The following is an 18,727-nucleotide window of genomic DNA, read 5'->3' on the forward strand; positions in this document are numbered from 1 at the left end:
GTTACGAACAAACATTATTCCCGTAGTTACTAACAAACATTATTCCCGTAGTTATGAACAAACATTATTCCTGTAGTTACGAACAAACATTATTCCCGTAGTTACGAACAAACATTATTCCCGTAGTTACGAACAAACATTATTCCCGTAGTTACGAACAAACATTATTCCCGTAGTTACGAACAAACATTATTCCCGTAACGCTGATAGAGTGCATTAGAGCCGCCCACTTTTTCAGATGCTTTGGTTCCACAAGTATTATTTCCCATTAATTTCTCCCATAGGGATTTTTTTTAAAGGCTTCATTAAAGCATGATTAATTCTGCTGAATGAAATAAAAATTACATTTTCTTTAATAGTTCATCTTAAATGTTTGTTGTGTGTCTGTCAAGAATGCTTATACAATGTTCAGGATAAGAGTCGTTCTGTACTGTAATGTCAAAGAAAAGGAATTCAATCAAACTATAGTGTCACAAAGTCAGATCTATTCAGTCTATAGTCTCAGATATACTTTATAATCAAACTATCATATCAGTGTGGTTTTACTGAGCTCATCTGTCCACATGATGATCCACATCTCTATGATCAGATGCTCGGTTTCTCAGTTTGTGTTGTGTGTTTGTGTTATTGAGAGGAAAGGGCAGCGCATATTTACATATTTACATATTCATTTAGACGTCAAGTCAAGTCATCTTTATTTATACAGCGTTTTTATCAATACTGAGTGTTTCAAAGCAGCTTTACAGAGATAACAGGAAAATAATGCAGTAAAGTTTGTTTCCAGAAGACAATAGCGTCACAGTCCAGCTTAAGGAAGTTGAGTGATGCTTCATTTTTGTTCAAGTTATTAATTTAGTTCATTTATATATATATAGCCGCTCTGGTGATGTCCGTGATGTCATCATCGTCCATCTCAATTCAGTTCTTGTATAATAGTGTCAATGCAGGAGATCAATAATATTGTAGAATATTAAATGTCCCCAACAAAGCAAGCCAACTAACTAACAAACTAACTAACTAACTAACTAACTAACTAACTAACGTCGCTCGGGATATTTGTTAACAGTAAAGAGTTTTCAAACTTCTTTTTACTTCTAAGTGACGAATGAAAAAGAACTTTGCCGTATTTCGGTGCATATAATCACGTTCATCATGAGCAATAAGTTGCAGTTCATTAAACGGCCACCGGTGTCGCTCATTACCAGAGTTACTTTTATAAACATTGGAGAAACTTGTGAGAATGTTCCTGGTCAGCGGGGATTCACCCTAATAAACCCTAATAACAGATTAAAGGAACACTGATTAAAACGAATATGTGGTGAAGTAAATGCTACAGAAAAAAACTAATGTAGCCTAATTTCTACATGAAAAAGTTAGTTAATTTAGTAAATTTTATAGTAGTACTCAATTCAAGCGTGTAGAAATTAAAGCGTTAAATATCAACGATATAAAATTAAGTAAAACCTACTCAACCTTTCTGATACTGGTGTTCCCATCATGCACTGGGGCATGAATAATTAATAAAGTTGATTTTTCACTGTTTTCCAGCTGTATTTACAGCGTTTTATCACTGCTTTTATTGTAAGGTTTGGTAACTTGCGATTTTGTGACTCATTTTCTTCTAAACGATCTTTCGAATGTTACCTTTTATTATGTAGATGTGGAGTCTACATGACATCTATTGTATTATTCACATTTCTAAGTTAAGCATGTTTAAATGCATGGTTTAATTCAATGTTATATTATTTGAGTAAAAAGTTAATTTTGTTGAATTTACTTAAATTAGTTAAGTATAGATTTTACTTAACTCTATATTGGAAATTAAATCATTTATAATTAAGTAATATTTAGCCCACTTAATTACTTCATGAATGTTAAGTTCAATAGTAAGTAGATTTTACTTGATAATAACAGGTTAGTTGTACAGAGCAGTAGCAGTAAAATATAGGCTACTTAAAATGTGTTAGTGCAAATTGTTGCAAGGGTTTTATCAAGTAAATCCTAAAGTTATTTTTTTCAGTGACTGAATCACCGTAAAATATCAATATCATCATTTACTCACCGTCATATCCTTTCTTCTGTAAACACAAAAGTAGATGTTTTACATGCTTGTGTCAGTGATTTTGAGTTTGCCAGAAGATAAAGCACACATTCAGGCTTACATGGGGGCGAATAAACCATGGCAGGATTTCCTCGTTCGCTTGAACAACTGTGGCTCGAAATGAAGTGTGTAGACCCTGGTCACGTCTTTCAGGGCAAAACCTTTCATATTTTATTAAAACCTGCGACAAATCTCCCTGTTGTATAATTCATCGTTCTCGGACGCTGTGGACTTTCGGCAAACTTCGCATCTCATGCATTAGTATAAGTCTAGGCTACTGAATGAAATTTCAAACGGCATTAACAATCATTTATGCAATGCATATTAATTATTAATCTAAACTACAATTAAGTGTCATGCCAGCAAACCGGGAACGTTCTCAGAACATTCTAGAAAGGTTCTCTTAAAGTTATGAACAAACGTTTCTCCGGTAGTTTTTTTTTAGGGGTTGGTTCCGGAGGTTTTTTTCCCATTCATTTCTCCCATAGGGATTTTGAAAAAAAAGGCTTTGTTAAAGCATTATAAGCAATAAAACAAACCAATAAGCTACAACGAAAATAACAACAACATTGCAAACATTAAGTAGAAGAATAAATAAATAAAAACATTTGGAAATCGGACAAAAATTCAAGATTGTGAACTTATCAGCTTTAGTGAGGGAAAGAACTACAATCCCACGATGCATTGCGAACAGCATAATTAAATTAAAAAAGATGGATAAATATAAAACTACTCATTTAAAAATGTTGATTATATATATATATATATATATATATATATATATATATATATATATATATATATATATATATATATATATATATATATATATTTCTAAACAATACATTTTAAGCAATTTAAGTTTTTTTAAGAGCCTTCATTGTTAGTGGGCGGAGCTAACAAGCTCTTATGGTGCATTTACTCACAGTGCCTCTCTGATTGGTGGAATTTGCAGCACAGCATCATGGGTAATGTAGTTTTTCATCACAAATTCTGCTTTTAAACACTATTATTTAGAAAAACTGAGTTGAAACAATGCAAAGCAGAAGCAAATACCATCGATTAACAGCCTCGTAGCTCACAGTAGGGCCGACTTTAAAGGTTTATAAGTTATTGATAAAAATCAGTGTTTCTATGGAGAAAATTAATGGAGTGTATATTTCCGTTATAGATATTACGTGATTATTGACTGTGCAGGATTGTTCGTATTCCTGCCTGATTCCCAGAGTCTCTTGGCAGTTTGAGCCTCAGGTTGAGTCACTCAGTGACGTAAACACGTGTTCGAGGCCCCTGTTGTTTGTGCATCTGTTGCGTTTCCACTCTTTCCACTCGCTGGAGGAGGTGCGGCAATGGAAGCTTTGAAAACATGCAAAACATCGACTGATGATGCCAATCCCTGTAGAGTTGGGATGTCAGGTTAGGGTAAAACCTGCAGAAAATAAAAAAGAATAAATAAATGAATAAATAAATCAAATGAATACATGTAGGAATAAATAAATCTAAAGAGAAATGAATGCATAAATAAATATAAATAAATAAATAAATTGAAAAATAAATTAAATTACAAATAAATTAAATAAAAAATAATAAAAATACATTAAAAAACAAAAGCAAAAAATAATAAATTAGGGGGAAATTAATATAAAAAATCATATTTATTTTATCAAGTGGTTTATTGCTTTATCTATTTTCTTATTATCACTTTTATTTATCTATTTGTTAATTTAACTATTTATTTATTCATTCATTCATTTTTTATTTCTGCAGGTTTGGTCCTCCATAATGAGATCCTGATAACGTTTAGTATACCATAAGAAGAGGGTATTTTTTATATTCAACAAAAACTCAATTTCCCAGCAGCCCTGTTTGCAGTGACGCAATCGCTGCGCATGCGCCGTGTGGCGCGAGGGGGGCCGGGCTGTCGAGTGTTTATGCGCGTAATGGCGGCGATCAGGTTGTGATGAGCCACGGCGAAAAACACACATCCAGCGATCCAGCCCTCGATCAGTTTCCACACCGGCGACACGGAAGAACGTGAAAATGCAGATCACGCTGAAAACCCTCCAGCAGCAGACGTTTAAAATCGACATCGACGCGGAGGAGACGGTGAGAGACGCGCGCGTGAGAGGAGCGCGCGCTGCTAGCGGCTAACAGCTAACGGATTTCTGTCAGCGATGTCACTAAAACACACGAGAACACTCCATTAAGCCACTCAAACACACCAGAATTATACTTATACTTTATATGATCACACTAGATGCGTTTCTGTGCGTGCGCGGCGCTGTTTGGTGTTTACGGAGTTATGTGAACCGTTTTAGCATTAGCATATTAGCTGCTCGTAAAATGAGTTTTTACTTTAGTCGAAACATAGTTAAAGTTTCTAAATAAGACACGCGATATTGCGATTACTTCAAAATCTCTGCAATTAACTTTTAAACGTCAGTATGACCTTTTAAAAGGGCAAGACATACAATTAATGGGTAATTTGGGTGTTTTAGCAAGTCATGCTGTGGTGTTGTAAATGGTTTAACGCGTGTTTTTAGTGTGTGCGAGAGGTTCATATAAACACACACTCTTCTATACACAGCTATCTGTGTGTGTCGGTGCCATTAACATGATGTATGTGTTTTCCAGACATTGAAATGACAGAATTCGGTATATTTTGTATGAAAGTTGAATCGTTAACACGTTTTTATTGCTTACAGTCAGTTCATGTCTTTATCAGGCTGCATGATGGCTTCTTCTAGATGGGGATTTTCCCATATCAGTTGGTTTAGTTTGGCATTGTTAAAAGGTCACTGTTGCTGGCTTCATTGTAACCCAGTGACTTTTCATTACAGATTGTATTTCTGTCTGTTTTCTCATGTGTGCCGATAGTCACGTGACTGTGGCGTGATCTCAATCTATTGCTAGTCTTTGTCTTTTGGTCCCTGTTGTCCAGATTAAGTGTTAGTTCACCCAAAAAATGAAAATTACCCCATGGTTTAATAACTCTAAAGCTATCCTATGTGTAAATGACTTTGTCTTTCAGATGAACACTCTGAGTTATATCAAAAAATATCCTGGGAGTGAATAGAGCCGGAGATTTTGAATCCCAAAAAAGTGCATCCGTCCATCATAAAAGTAATCCGTACGAATCCAGGGGTTAATCAATTGCTTATGAAGTGAATAAAAATATCCATATTTATAACTTTATCAAGTATAATCACTCACTGGCTTCCGATAACGGCCGGACACGAGTCTAGTTCCGGCAGAAGAGTGACCTTTGACCCGACGAGTGACGAATTGACGAACGTGGAAGTGCAGAGGATCAAGAAAAACAAAACACCAGTCACGAATTACAAGTTTAAAACGAGAATTTTTAAAGAGAAATGTGGGAGGAGCTTAAGTTAGTTTGAAACGCGAGAGCCGGCGACTCTCAGCTAAGCTTACGCTACTCCTACATCACGCGTCGGAGCCGTAGGGATTACTTTTATGATGGAGGGATGCACTTTTTTGGGCCTTTAAAATCTCAGGCACCATTTACTCCCTTTTAACAATATAGATTGTTTCAAAGCAGCTTTACAGCGATAACAGGAGATTACAGTAACAGAGATTAGGCTTTACAGCAGCTCTAGAATAAAGTTATTGTCCAGATAAAGTTAGTTTTGATTGATAAAGATCATTAGTTATTAACTTAAGGGCAGCTAACACGACACCGTTCTAACAGAAAACCCTTAACACACTTAGGATGGCTTGAGAGTGAGTAAATTATGGGATAATTCAATTTTTGGGTGAACTATCCTTTAACTGTTTCTACTCATGTTTGTGTATCACTGACACTATCAGACGAGAGCAAACCCTGAGCTGAATTGATCTGAAATGATGACTCTTGTCCTCTGTAGAGCTGCTTTACAGCTGAATTTGTCTTAGTTTGCATCATTGATTCTGTTATTTTCCTGTTTATTACTGTCAATCTGCTGTAATACTGTATAAAGCGCTATAGAAATAAAACTGACTTGACCAATAGGGTGGATGTTTTGGGCGTTAATTTATTATACATTCATTTCATTTTTATCATCATTCATTTCATATTATTTATTATTATTCAACTTGGTGTGTTTTTTAGAGTTGTATTTTTACCCATAAGCCCCTGAAAAAGCTTTTTTTAAACCAAATGACACATTTGTGCCGTTAAATAAGTCTGCTGGACCTGTAGGAAGGAAGACGCTCGCTGGGTTTACTCCTCACTTCCTGTTGATCAGGCCTTTTGGAACAGATTATTCTTAGAACGCGTCTTTCCCAGGAAAGCGAAAACATAAATATGCAGTTTTCCCCCATATCTATCTCCAGTAAGTTTAGTTTTCTTTGTAGAGCAAACAGAGAGAGCTCGGATCCGACAGTATTATTCAGATCAATTCAGTTCAAGCATTAGGGCTGCACGATTAATCGTATTATAATCGTGATGGCGATGTTTGCTTTTGTCGATGATTTAAAAATAATCATCATAATATTTGCGCCGCTTATTAATTGTCCTGAAAACGTTTAATTTGTAATTTTAGACATTTGCATCATCTTGCATTGGTAACGAGCCTTCACTTTAATTCTTCTTGTGGTTGCCAGATGTCAGGAAAACAAACCCTCCGAATGAAGCTTTTCTCTTAAAAGGACACATTTTCTTCCCAGTGTTTTACTCAATCTTCTCCATCTGGCAACCTTGCTTTCTCTGTGCGGATGGTCTGACAACACAACAAGCATGTACATTTGAGTATAGCGATGCTGATTCTGAAATTCTTCCCGAATTAAAGGGTTAGGCATAGTCATTAATTACTCTCCCTCATGTCGTTCCAAACCTGTAAGACCTTCATATTTAGAACACAAATGAAGATGTTTTGATGAAATCCGAGAGGTTTTTGATCCTCCATCATTGCAACTTTCAAGGCCAAGAAAGTAAAGACGTCGTTGAAATAGTCCATGTGACTCCAGTGGTTCAAACTTAATGTTACAAAGCGACATTAATACTTTTTGTGCGCAAAACCCCCCAAAATATTGTTGAATAAAGTCGTTATTGCGCACAAACAGTATTCATGTCGCTTCATAACATTACGTTTGAACCACTGGAGTCACATTAACTATTTTAACGACGTCTTTACTACCTTTCTGGGCCTTGAAAGTTACAATTACATTGCAGTCTATGGAGGATCAAAAACCTCTCGGATTTCATCAAAAATACCTTCATCTAAAGATGAACGAAGGTCTTAAGGGTCTGGAACGACATGAGGGAGAGTAATTAATGACAGAAACTTTAATGAACTAACACTTTAAAGCTGTTTGCTGTTGCTAAATCTGTGGAAAAACCTGTAATAAATCCAAACATGAATCTTGACCAGATTGGTTGCGATCATGGTGGGTGAATGACTGTCTGCGCAAACTTTGTGCTGCAATACAAAATGTCAGTACAAATTTGCCTTTTTAAAGCAATCTGAATCTGATTGGTCTCATTTGCAACTGAATTGCTTCTCATAAAATATCTGATGTGATTTACAAAGCACTTACCAAAACCATGCATAACCAGAAGTCATATAGATGGTAAGTAGCGTTCAGTTAATTAATACAATTGTAATCAATACGTTTTTTGCATTAATTTCCCATGTGATGAAGCTATGATAGTTGGTTTAATGAAGTCAATAGCCAACGAGAATAATCGTGATTATCAGTTTACCCATGATCGTGCAGCCCTAAGTTTTATGCTCATCCAATAGTGGAAGTGCAGTCGAATCGATCGGTAAGAGTTTTAGTCTGAATGATCAGATTAGATGGATATCCAGACTCGTTTACACTGAACTAACGTCCTGATGACCTGCGTAAAGCGTCATTAGCGTCGCAGACTCACAGTAGTTTTGTTTAAACAGGTTTTTTTGCTGAAACCGGATCACAGGTTTGCTCTCTTTCTCTTCTCAGACTTTGATGTGTTTTTGTCTTTCACAGGTAAAAGCCTTAAAGGAAAAAATAGAGAATGAAAAGGGAAAAGATGGCTTTCCGGTGGCGGGACAGAAGCTGATATACGCAGGTACGTCGTCTTTCTCTCTGCGTGTGATAAGTGTGATTGTGTGGCGTGTTTGGGCGGCTGTTTCCAGCTGATAAGGATTCGTCCTCGCAGGTTTTGCTCTAAAATGATGTGAAATGCAGCGATAAAGTGTGTTTGTGCAGTGGCATCATTTGATGGATAACTGACAGCTGTCCGATTCAGACGCGAGAGCTGCTGGCTGATGAATAACGTGACGTTCGTTTTCATTATTTTGTGTCATACCACAGGCAAAATTTTGAACGATGACACGGCGCTCAAGGAGTACAAGATAGATGAGAAGAACTTCGTGGTGGTTATGGTAGCGAAGGTGAGAGTTTTGTGATGTGTTTGAGTCTGAAACATCCTGAATTATTAAAGAGGAATTATGAAAACACAAATATAATTAATGGAAGTCAGTGAAGTAAAAAGAAAAGTCTTTGACTTTGAGATGGAGGACATTTTGTGGATCTAAATCAAGCATCAAAGCATCATATATTGCTGTTGAAATTCAATTTATTCTTTCCTGAATTCCATTTGTTCTGTTTTAATCTATGGATTCTGTTTTAATGGTTTAATTACATTGAAATAATAATAATAATAAAAAAAACATGTCATTTAATTCATAAAACGTGAATAATTTAGTACAGTTTTTACAATAATAGGACCCTTTGAAATGTTTCAAAAATGGTGGTAATCTAATGAAGACAAAACATTAATTTAATTCTTAAAATGTAATGAAATGAAAATGTAACTATTCCTTTTTTTTTTTTTTTGGTAAACAAAGTGCTGCAACGATTAATTTTAAGCACTTAAAACATGGAAAATTCAGACTCTAGTCCTCTGCAGTTTGATTAAGTGTTTATTTATTTATTTTTAAATGATTTATTAATCCAAAATATTACAAATTCCTTGATTCCATTTTATTCAGTAAATTCCATTTGACAGTTTGAACCTTTACGATTGAACATTCCTGCTGCTGTACCTTTAAGACATCGACATGTAAATGAGCTCTGTTATGATTGGCTATTTTCTGCTGGTGTAATTCCCTGAACTGTAGATGATGTGTTAATGATAATGTGGATGTGTGTGTGTTTATATGAAGTATAATGTGATGTGTCTCCTGCAGCCTAAAGCGGCTCCTGCATCTTCATCTTCATCTGGATCCGCCTCCTCATCTGTTGCCACGACATCTGGCTCCGCCTCCTCCATCACTACAGCGACGACCCCGACCCCGACCCCAGAAACCCCGACCCCGACCCCGGCCAAAGACGACAAACCCGCCGAGGAGAAGCCAGCCGGCAGCACTGCGCCCTCCTCCACACCCGCCAGGTACACACACATTTGAATGCTTTTATTTGCATCTGAAAGACATTACAAAGAAAACAAGATCCAAATACTCTGGGAAGAGTCTTTGACAAGGTGACAGGTCTACAATTCATGGCTCACATACTTGTACAGGTCCTTCCATTTATGATACTCAACACATTAGTGTTGTCAAAGACCCGGTACTTCGGTACCAAGTCAGTACTAAATTTTTTTTAAACGTCACGGTACCAGGTTTCCTCAAACTCGGTACTTGATGCGCGTGCATGCCCTTGCATTAGCTTTAGATATATTTATGGAGATGAGAAATAAAAAGCCGTCATTATGTCATTAATATCAGTCCGTCAGAAAAGCAGTTCTAGTCTTATTATTGGCTGGGTAACTCTTAGCAGGTTTAAAAAGCCCTTTTAAAATTAAATATGAATGCAGTTTTGAATTAAATAAAAGTACAGTCAAGTCAAATAAAACACGTTTTATCTCCTGTATAGTTTGGTAACACTACAATAAGATACCATTCATTAACATTACTTAATGCGTTATCTAACATCAACACATTGAGTGAACAATATATTTTTACAACATTAATTAATGTTTGTGAATGTTATTTAATACAAACACTTGATTGGCCATGTTTGTTCACTTCATTCATTGTGCATTAAATAATGTTAACATAAATAATGTTAACTTTTGATTTTAAAAATGTATTTTTAAATTAACCCCAAGGAGAATAATTGCGACAGTATATAACTATTGTTTATTGTTAGGTCATTTTATCTAATGTTATCTAACAAATGGAATCTTATTGTAAAGTGTTTTTAATACTACAGTTTCCATCTTTGTGACCGTATATGTACATTTAATTTAAATTAAGCTTTGTTACCGAAATTGGTACCAAGAACCGTGGATTTTCACTGGTAGTAGTACCGAATACTGAAACTTTGGTACCGTGACAACACTACAACACATTAAGGATCAACAAAACACCTCCGTCTCCTTTTTTTGCCCCCTAACTGCATCCCCCTGATCACACTCTTATGGACATGGCCCAAACTTCCAAATACCAGAATTATTAATCTACAGTTGTATCCAAGTTGGTGAATGAGATCTACCAGAGGTTGATATTTCAATAGTTTGGAATAGTAGCAAGTATCCATATACAGGTCAAAACAGCAGCCAAAAACACACACACACACACACACACACACACACACACACACACACACACACACACTTACTCGACCCCTAAACCTGCCCATCACAGAAAACTTTATGCATTTTTACATTTTTAACAAAACACTGTTTAGTATGTTTTTAAAGCCATTTGAAATACGAGGACTCAGGAAATGTCCTTATACAAATTTCTGTCCTCATAAATCACAAAAACAAACTCGCACACTCACTCAGTCACTCACTCAGTCACTCACTCACTCACTCACTCACTCACACTAGTGTTGTCACGATACCAAAATTATTGTTTCGATACCGATACCAAGTCAAGTATTGCGATTTCGATACTTTTTCGATACTTTTCCTGAAAAGGGAGAAACACTCTCAAATATCATTGCTGTGCTTTATTTTAAAACCGGGACAACATTTAATCATATAACACACTAATTAATGAACATATGAACAGCAGATATATTAAACATTTGAACAAAATATGAAATATCAAAATATAAAAAATAAATTAGAGCAATGACATTCAAGGTAAAAAAATATATACATTTAGCAGCATTATCTCATTTATCATAATAAGAAACACAAGAGCTTTATCTTGATTCTGAACTTTGAATAAAAATATGAACAGCGATTATATTAAACAATGTTTAATATTGGTATGATAAGCCTTAATGGTGATATATTTGACGTGGGGAGAGAGTTGTGGAAGGCCTATACTTCATGTTAAACATAAATATATATAGCAGCAAAGACAACGTCGGCAGTGTTGACTGCAAAATAGGCTACAGAATAATTCGTTCAGTATTGAGAGGTGCAATATTTGAAAATCGATCATATGTTTTAAATTACATTTTATATTGTATTTGTCAAATCTTTCAAACATCAAAATGTCATTGATTAATATGTATTCGTGTCAAAATGACATAGAAACATCTTTTCCTATTCTATTTTGCCTGGAAACGCTTCCAACACGTGTGCGTGTCGCGTGAAAAATAGATTTCTTGAATGCACGCGTTTTCCGCGCGTCTCGAGCTGCACCCAGACGCGTGTGTCACGCAGGCAGTTAACATCATGGGAGCCGAAATAAAAACGGACACGACACGCAGCCAGTGTGTGTCAGGCCTTTACAAATCTGGAACGCGGTCATTCTTAGAAGCGATAGCCTACTAATAAATTAAGGAATCGTGACGTATTTCATTTCCGGCTTTCTTTTGAAGTATCGGTGCACCGTGCAACAGAGCAAGGTAGGCAACTTACTTCCATATGTCACTCCTCCTCGCGTCATCTTTTTCTACGAGTCGTGGACCACTTGTGCTCATAGACAGTATATAAACGATTATGCTCGCACATGCAGCCATCTCTGTAGTGTTTTGTCACATGACACTGACAGCAGCAGGTTCTTTGCTGCGTGCGTCAGGAAAAAAACACAGACGTCGATAGGGAGGCTTTTTTTTTTTTAAGTATCGATACTGATAAATTTAGGTATCGTGACGTTTTTAATTTCCGAGTATCGCGATACTTTTGAAGTATCGATACATCGTGCAACACTAACTCACACTCACACACACTCACACACACACACTCACACTCACTCACTCACTCACTCACTCACTCACTCACTCACTCACTCACTCACTCACTCACTCACTCACTCACTCACCCACTCTCACCCACTCACTCACTCAATCGCACTCATACATACACTCACACACACGGGATATTAAAGACTCATTTGTTGATTAGATGTGAATGCTGTTGCTGGATGAGTAGTTTCTCTTCTAAAACAAATAATGTGAGGAAACTAAATAAATACAGGATGTAAACGTCACGTTGAACATTTTTCTGATGTATTAAAGCGATAGTTCACTTATAAATTCCCAAAGTCATTAACATTTTAGTCTTTCCCAAATTCCATTTTAGTCTTGCCCAAATTATATTTTATTCTTTACCAAATTCCATTTTATTCTTTCCCGAGTTCCATTTAATTTTTTCCCAAATTCCATTTTATTCTTTCCCGAGTTCCATTTTATTCTTTCCCGAGTTCCATTTTATTCTTTCCCGAGTTCCATTTTATTCTTTCCCAAATTCCATTTATTCTTTTCCAAATTCCATTTATTCTTTTCCAAATTCCATTTTAGTCTTTCCCAAATTCCATTTTAATTTCATTCTTTCCCAAATTCCATTTTATTCTTTGCCAAATTCCATTTGTCTTTCCCAAATTCCATTTTAATTTCATTTTTTCCCAAATTCTATTTTAGTCTTTACCAAATTCCATTTCATTCTTTGCCAGTCTTTCCCAAATTCCATTTTTTTCCCTCAAATTCCATTTTAGTCTTTCCCAAATTTCATTTAATTATTTTCCAAATTCCATTCCAAACTAAATAAACACATGTAAAGGTCATGTTGAACATCTTTCTGATGTATTAAAGCGATAGTTCACCCATAAATACCCACAAGTCTTCTGTTCATCTGAGGAACATCTGAGAGATTTCTGTCCCTCCATTAAAACTGACGCTTCGAAAGGTTCATAAAGAGATGGTAAAATATGAATGCAGCGGTTTAATCCGAGCCTTCTGAAGAGACACGATCACTTTATATGATGAACAGATTCAATTTAGGCTTTTATTCTTGTGTAAACATGAATCAGCACTCAAACATGGTAAACTGAACCTTAACGAGATTAATATTTTATCCTTTTCCTCTTTACAGTTCGGATTCTTCGCCAAATGCAAACATATTTGAGGAGGCGACGTCTGCGCTGGGTAAATCCACACACACACACACACACACACACACACACGCACACACACGCTCATGTTCACATCTGTGTGTTCTCGTCTCCAGTAATGCATGTGTCTGGTGTGTGTGTGTGTGTGTGCAGTGACGGGTCAGTCCTACGAGAACATGGTGACGGAGATCATGCTTATGGGATACGAGCGGGACAGAGTTGTGGCGGCACTGAGAGCCAGTTTCAACAACCCTGACCGTGCCGTCGAGTACCTGCTCACGGTGAGAAACATTACATTTAACCCTCATCCTTCCCTCGCACTTCATAACACATCTCAAAATGACCCAAAGCCATAAAATTATATATATATATACAGTGAGGAAAATAAGTATTTGAACACCCTGCTATTTTGCAAGTTCTCCCACTTGGAAATCATGGAGGGGTCTGAAATTGTCATCGTAGGTGCATGTCCACTGTGAGAGACATAATCTAAAAAACAAAAATCCAGAAATCACAATGTATGATTTTTTAACTATTTATTTGTATGATACAGCTGCAAATAAGTATTTGAACACCTGTCTATCAGCTAGAATTCTGACCCTCAAAGACCTGTTAGTCTGCCTTTAAAATGTTCACCTCCACTCCATTTATTATCCTAAATTAGATGCACCTGTTTGAGGTCGTTAGCTGCATAAAGACACCTGTCCACCCCATACAATCAGTAAGAATCCAACTACTAACATGGCCAAGACCAAAGAGCTGTCCAAAGACACTAGAGACAAAATTGTACGCCTCCACAAGGCTGGAAAGGGCTACGGGGAAATTGCCAAGCAGCTTGGTGAAAAAAGGTCCACTGTTGGAGCAATCATTAGAAAATGGAAGAAGCTAAACATGACTGTCAATCTCCCTCGGACTGGGGCTCCATGCAAGATCTCACCTCGTGGGGTCTCAATGATCCTAAGAAAGGTGAGAAATCAGCCCAGAACTACACGGGAGGAGCTGGTCAATGACCTGAAAAGAGCTGGGACCACCGTTTCCAAGGTTACTGTTGGTAATACACTAAGACGTCATGGTTTGAAATCATGAATGGCACGGAAGGTTCCCCTGCTTAAACCAGCACATGTCAAGGCCCGTCTTAAGTTTGCCAATGACCATTTGGATGATCCAGAGGAGTCATGGGAGAAAGTCATGTGGTCAGATGAGACCAAAATAGAACTTTTTGGTCATAATTCCACTAAACGTGTTTGGAGGAAGAAGAATGATGAGTACCATCCCAAGAACACCATCCCTACTGTGAAGCATGGGGGTGGTAGCATCATGCTTTGGGGGTGTTTTTCTGCACATGGGACAGGGCGACTGCACTGTATTAAGGAGAGGATGACCGGGGCCATGTATTGCGAGATTTTGGGGAACAACCTCCTTCCCTCAGTTAGAGCATTGAAGATGGGTCGAGGCTGGGTCTTCCAACATGACAATGACCCGAAGCACACAGCCAGGATAACCAAGGAGTGGCTCTGTAAGAAGCATATCAAGGTTCTGGCGTGGCCTAGCCAGTCTCCAGACCTAAACCCAATAGAGAATCTTTGGAGGGAGCTCAAACTCCGTGTTTCTCAGCGACAGCCCAGAAACCTGACTGATCTAGAGAAGATCTGTGTGGAGGAGTGGGCCAGAATCCCTCCTGCAGTGTGTGCAAACCTGGTGAAAAACTACAGGAAACGTTTGACCTCTGTAATTGCAAACAAAGGCTACTGTACCAAATATTAACATTGATTTTCTCAGGTGTTCAAATACTTATTTGCAGCTGTATCATACAAATAAATAGTTAAAAAATCATACATTGTGATTTCTGGATTTTTTTTTTTTAGATTATGTCTCTCACAGTGGACATGCACCTACGATGACAATTTCAGACCCCTCCATGATTTCTAAGTGGGAGAACTTGCAAAATAGCAGGGTGTTCAAATACTAATTTTCCTCACTGTATATGTGTATTTTTTTTTTCAAGTTTCGATTTGTACTGAATGTATTCGATTTGAATTTCGAGTACCTGCTTACGGTGAGAAACACTGCAGCAAAAAACACTGTCTGTGTGTGTGTGTGTGTGTGTGTGTCTCTGTCTGTGTGTCTGTCTGTCTGTGTGTGTGTCTCTGTCTGTGTCTCTGTCTGTGTCTCTGTCTGTGTCTCTGTCTGTGTCTGTGTGTGTGTGTGTGTGTGTGTGTGTGTGTGTGTGTGTGTGTGTGTGTGTCTGTCTGTCTTTGTGTGTGTCTCTGTCTGTGTCTGTCTGTCTGTGTGTGTGTGTGTGTGTGTGTGTGTGTGTGTCTGTCTGTCTGTCTGTCTGTCTGTCTGTGTGTTTGCGTGTGTGTGTGTGTGTGTGTGTGTGTGTGTGTTTGCATGTGTGTGTGTGTGTGTGTGTGTTAGGGCATCCCCGCGGAGGGCGAGGGCAGTGTAGGAGCTGCTGACCCAGTGGCTCCTGTAGGTGGCGCTCCTCTTGTAACCTCGGGTCTCTCTTCACCGTCCAGTACCGCCCCGTCACAGCCCAGCACAGGATCAGGCGGTGAGTGACACACACACACACACACACACACACACACACACACACACACACACACACACACACACACACACACACACACACACACACACACTACAGCCCAGCACAGGATCAGGCGGTGAGTGACACACACACACACACACACACACACACACACACACACACACACACACACACACACTACAGCCCAGCACAGGATCAGGCGGTGAGTGACACACACACACACACACACACACACACACACACACACACACACACACACACGCTCTGAAAGCACTGCGAGTTTGAGTCGCTTATAACGTGCATTTGAAAAAGCATCACGCGTCAAACATCTTTCCAAACATGAGAAGCGTTTATGAACCTCTTGTCCAACAAAAGACATTTAATAACACGCTTTTCCTCCAGACTCACTCCATGAGGACAGCTGAGCTCCTGTGAGACGATGAGCTTCTCACACAGAATAAGGCAGCCGTGTGTTTATTAGTCATGATTAATCAAAGCGTTTCAATCCTCTGTTCGTTTAGCCACAGCGATGGGGGTTTCCTGGAATGATGTGTGTTATCATACTTCTGCGGGTGTGTGTGTGACGCCCTCTGGTGTCCAGATGGAAATGTGGTGTGTGTGTGTGTGTGTGACGCCCTCTGGTGTCCAGGTGGATATGGTGTGTGTGACGCCCTCTGGTGTTCAGATTGATATGGTGTGTGTGTGTGCGTGTGTGAGAGACGCCCTCTGGTGTCCAGATGGAGCATTTCCTACCGATCAGCCGCTGCACTGACAAACTCCACATAAAATAATCACAGCCTTTGCCAAATCGTGTGCGGTTTCATTGCGATTAATCGTGCAGCTCTAGTTCTTGACGTGCAACTCCTGTGTGTGTGTGTGTGTGTGTGTGTTTGCAGCCAATCCTCTGGAGTTCTTGAGGAACCAGCCACAGTTCCTGCAGATGAGACAGATCATCCAGCAGAACCCGTCTCTGCTACCAGCTCTACTCCAGCAGATCGGCAGAGAGAACCCACAGCTCCTGCAGGTACACACACACACACACACACAGTCAGAAATGACAAGGAGGCAGCTTCACGCAATACGATGTCATTAGAGACCTAAATGCGCTCTGTCTCTCTGTCTGCAATAGCGTTCTGTTGCAGATGCAGATTATTGACTCTTGCCTTGATCTACCTGTTCAGTGTCATACATGAACCCTCAGCAAATCAGGGCTAAGCTTTTCTGTGTTTCTTGTTTTCACAGCAAATCAGCAGCCATCAGGAGCAGTTCATCCAGATGCTGAATGAGCCGGTCCAGGAGGCGGGGCAAGCAGGCAGTGGGGGCGGGGCCGGGGGCGTGTCTGGGGGCGTGGCCGAGGCAGGGGGCATGAACTACATCCAGGTCACGCCGCAGGAGAAAGAAGCTATTGAGAGGGTGAAACACCATTTTGTCTTTTTAAAAGCACATATTTTTGTACACATCTTATTGGAATCTGATCATATTTAGCAAGTGTGCAAAAAATCACATGAAATTAGTGTCAAGCTGCTTTGAAATCACATGATTGAACGTTGCGTCGTCGTCTCACAGAAAATAATATAATGGAGACATTTGCATTTTACATTTGTAATGTTTTTACTGATTCTAATGACTTTCATGCAATTTAGTTAAAAGTTGGTCAGATGGGCTGTATGTATTATGAAGGCAGTATAGAATAATGAGTTTTTAATGATTAGCTAACACGTTTAAAACTAGTTAAAATGATTGGCCTCAACAAGCTGTTGATCCTCACACATCAGCCCACAAAGTTTATATCAGTGCTTTCCTGACGAGGGCTTTTTCCCAGTCTGAGACTTAAGATACTTTTTTAAAGTCATAAAGTCTGAATTTCAACTTTTATCTAATTAAACTGAGGCCCTTTAATTAAGAGAGAGAGCCACAGATGGAGGATCTGTGCTGGCGAACGATCAAAGGTGTGCGAGTCTGTGGTCTTATCTAACCTTTCCATGTTTCCTCTGCCTTTTCCTCAGCTAAAAGCTCTCGGATTCCCAGAAGGACTCGTTATACAGGCTTACTTTGCTTGTGAGAAGAATGAAAATTTGGCTGCAAACTTCCTTTTACAACAGAACTTTGATGATGATTAGAGGAGGAGTGGCGCCCTGATCATTTCCCCCTCTTAAGTTTTCCTTTTTCTTTTTGAATGATCATTTTTGGAGAAGAAAATCTATACAAGTACACTCTCACTCTCTCTCTCCCACACACATACACACACTCTCTCTACATTTTACACACTGGATGACATGAGCACGTTTGTCTGGAGATCGTTTGAACATCATCCAGTTGCAGAAATCAGTAAAAGCCTCTTTACTTCATCTAACACTTGGCCGTGTGATACCTGTTTGTTTTTCATTTGTTCTTTTTTTTTATGACCAATAAAGAACATTGTTTTCTCCATTGTTAGGACATGTTAGCAGGTTCAAGAGGCTTGTGGAATTTGTTTTCCTTGAATTCGGAATCACGTTTGATCAGGACTTTTGGTTTAATCATAGTTTATCATTGTCCCTGTTCAGGACGGTGTTGTTTCTTCTATTTCTTCTCGCTCTTTCTTTCACTCACTCACTCACTCACTCACTCACTCAAGTTGACCAATAATAGGGATCCCAAATACTTAAACTGCAGTTTTAAATAGCAGTAAAGATTTTTAAATAAGCAAATGAGTTTAGAGCCCGACCGATATATCGGCGGGCCGATATTATCGGCCGATATTAGGCATTTTCCTGACTATCGGTATCGGCATTTATAACGGCCGATAAATTAATA

At 38.4% G+C, this 18,727-nt stretch overlaps 1 protein-coding gene across 1 annotated transcript; it reads left to right on the forward strand.

Annotated features, from left to right (window-relative positions):
* Positions 1–3,974: 3,974 nt before the first annotated feature.
* On the forward strand, positions 3,975–18,370 carry rad23b (RAD23 homolog B, nucleotide excision repair protein). Its single transcript, XM_081391535.1, has 10 exons — positions 3,975–4,207; positions 8,069–8,150; positions 8,396–8,475; positions 9,274–9,476; positions 13,359–13,411; positions 13,531–13,658; positions 15,796–15,931; positions 16,828–16,955; positions 17,174–17,344; positions 17,938–18,370. Exons 1-10 carry the CDS (start codon positions 4,142–4,144, stop codon positions 18,049–18,051), a joined length of 1,161 nt encoding a protein of 386 aa, XP_081247661.1. The 5' UTR covers positions 3,975–4,141; the 3' UTR covers positions 18,052–18,370.
* The last annotated feature ends 357 nt before the right edge of the window (positions 18,371–18,727 follow it).

Source organism: Scardinius erythrophthalmus (assembly GCF_964197995.2).
Source record: "Scardinius erythrophthalmus genome assembly, chromosome: 17".
NCBI lineage: Eukaryota > Metazoa > Chordata > Actinopteri > Cypriniformes > Leuciscidae > Scardinius > Scardinius erythrophthalmus.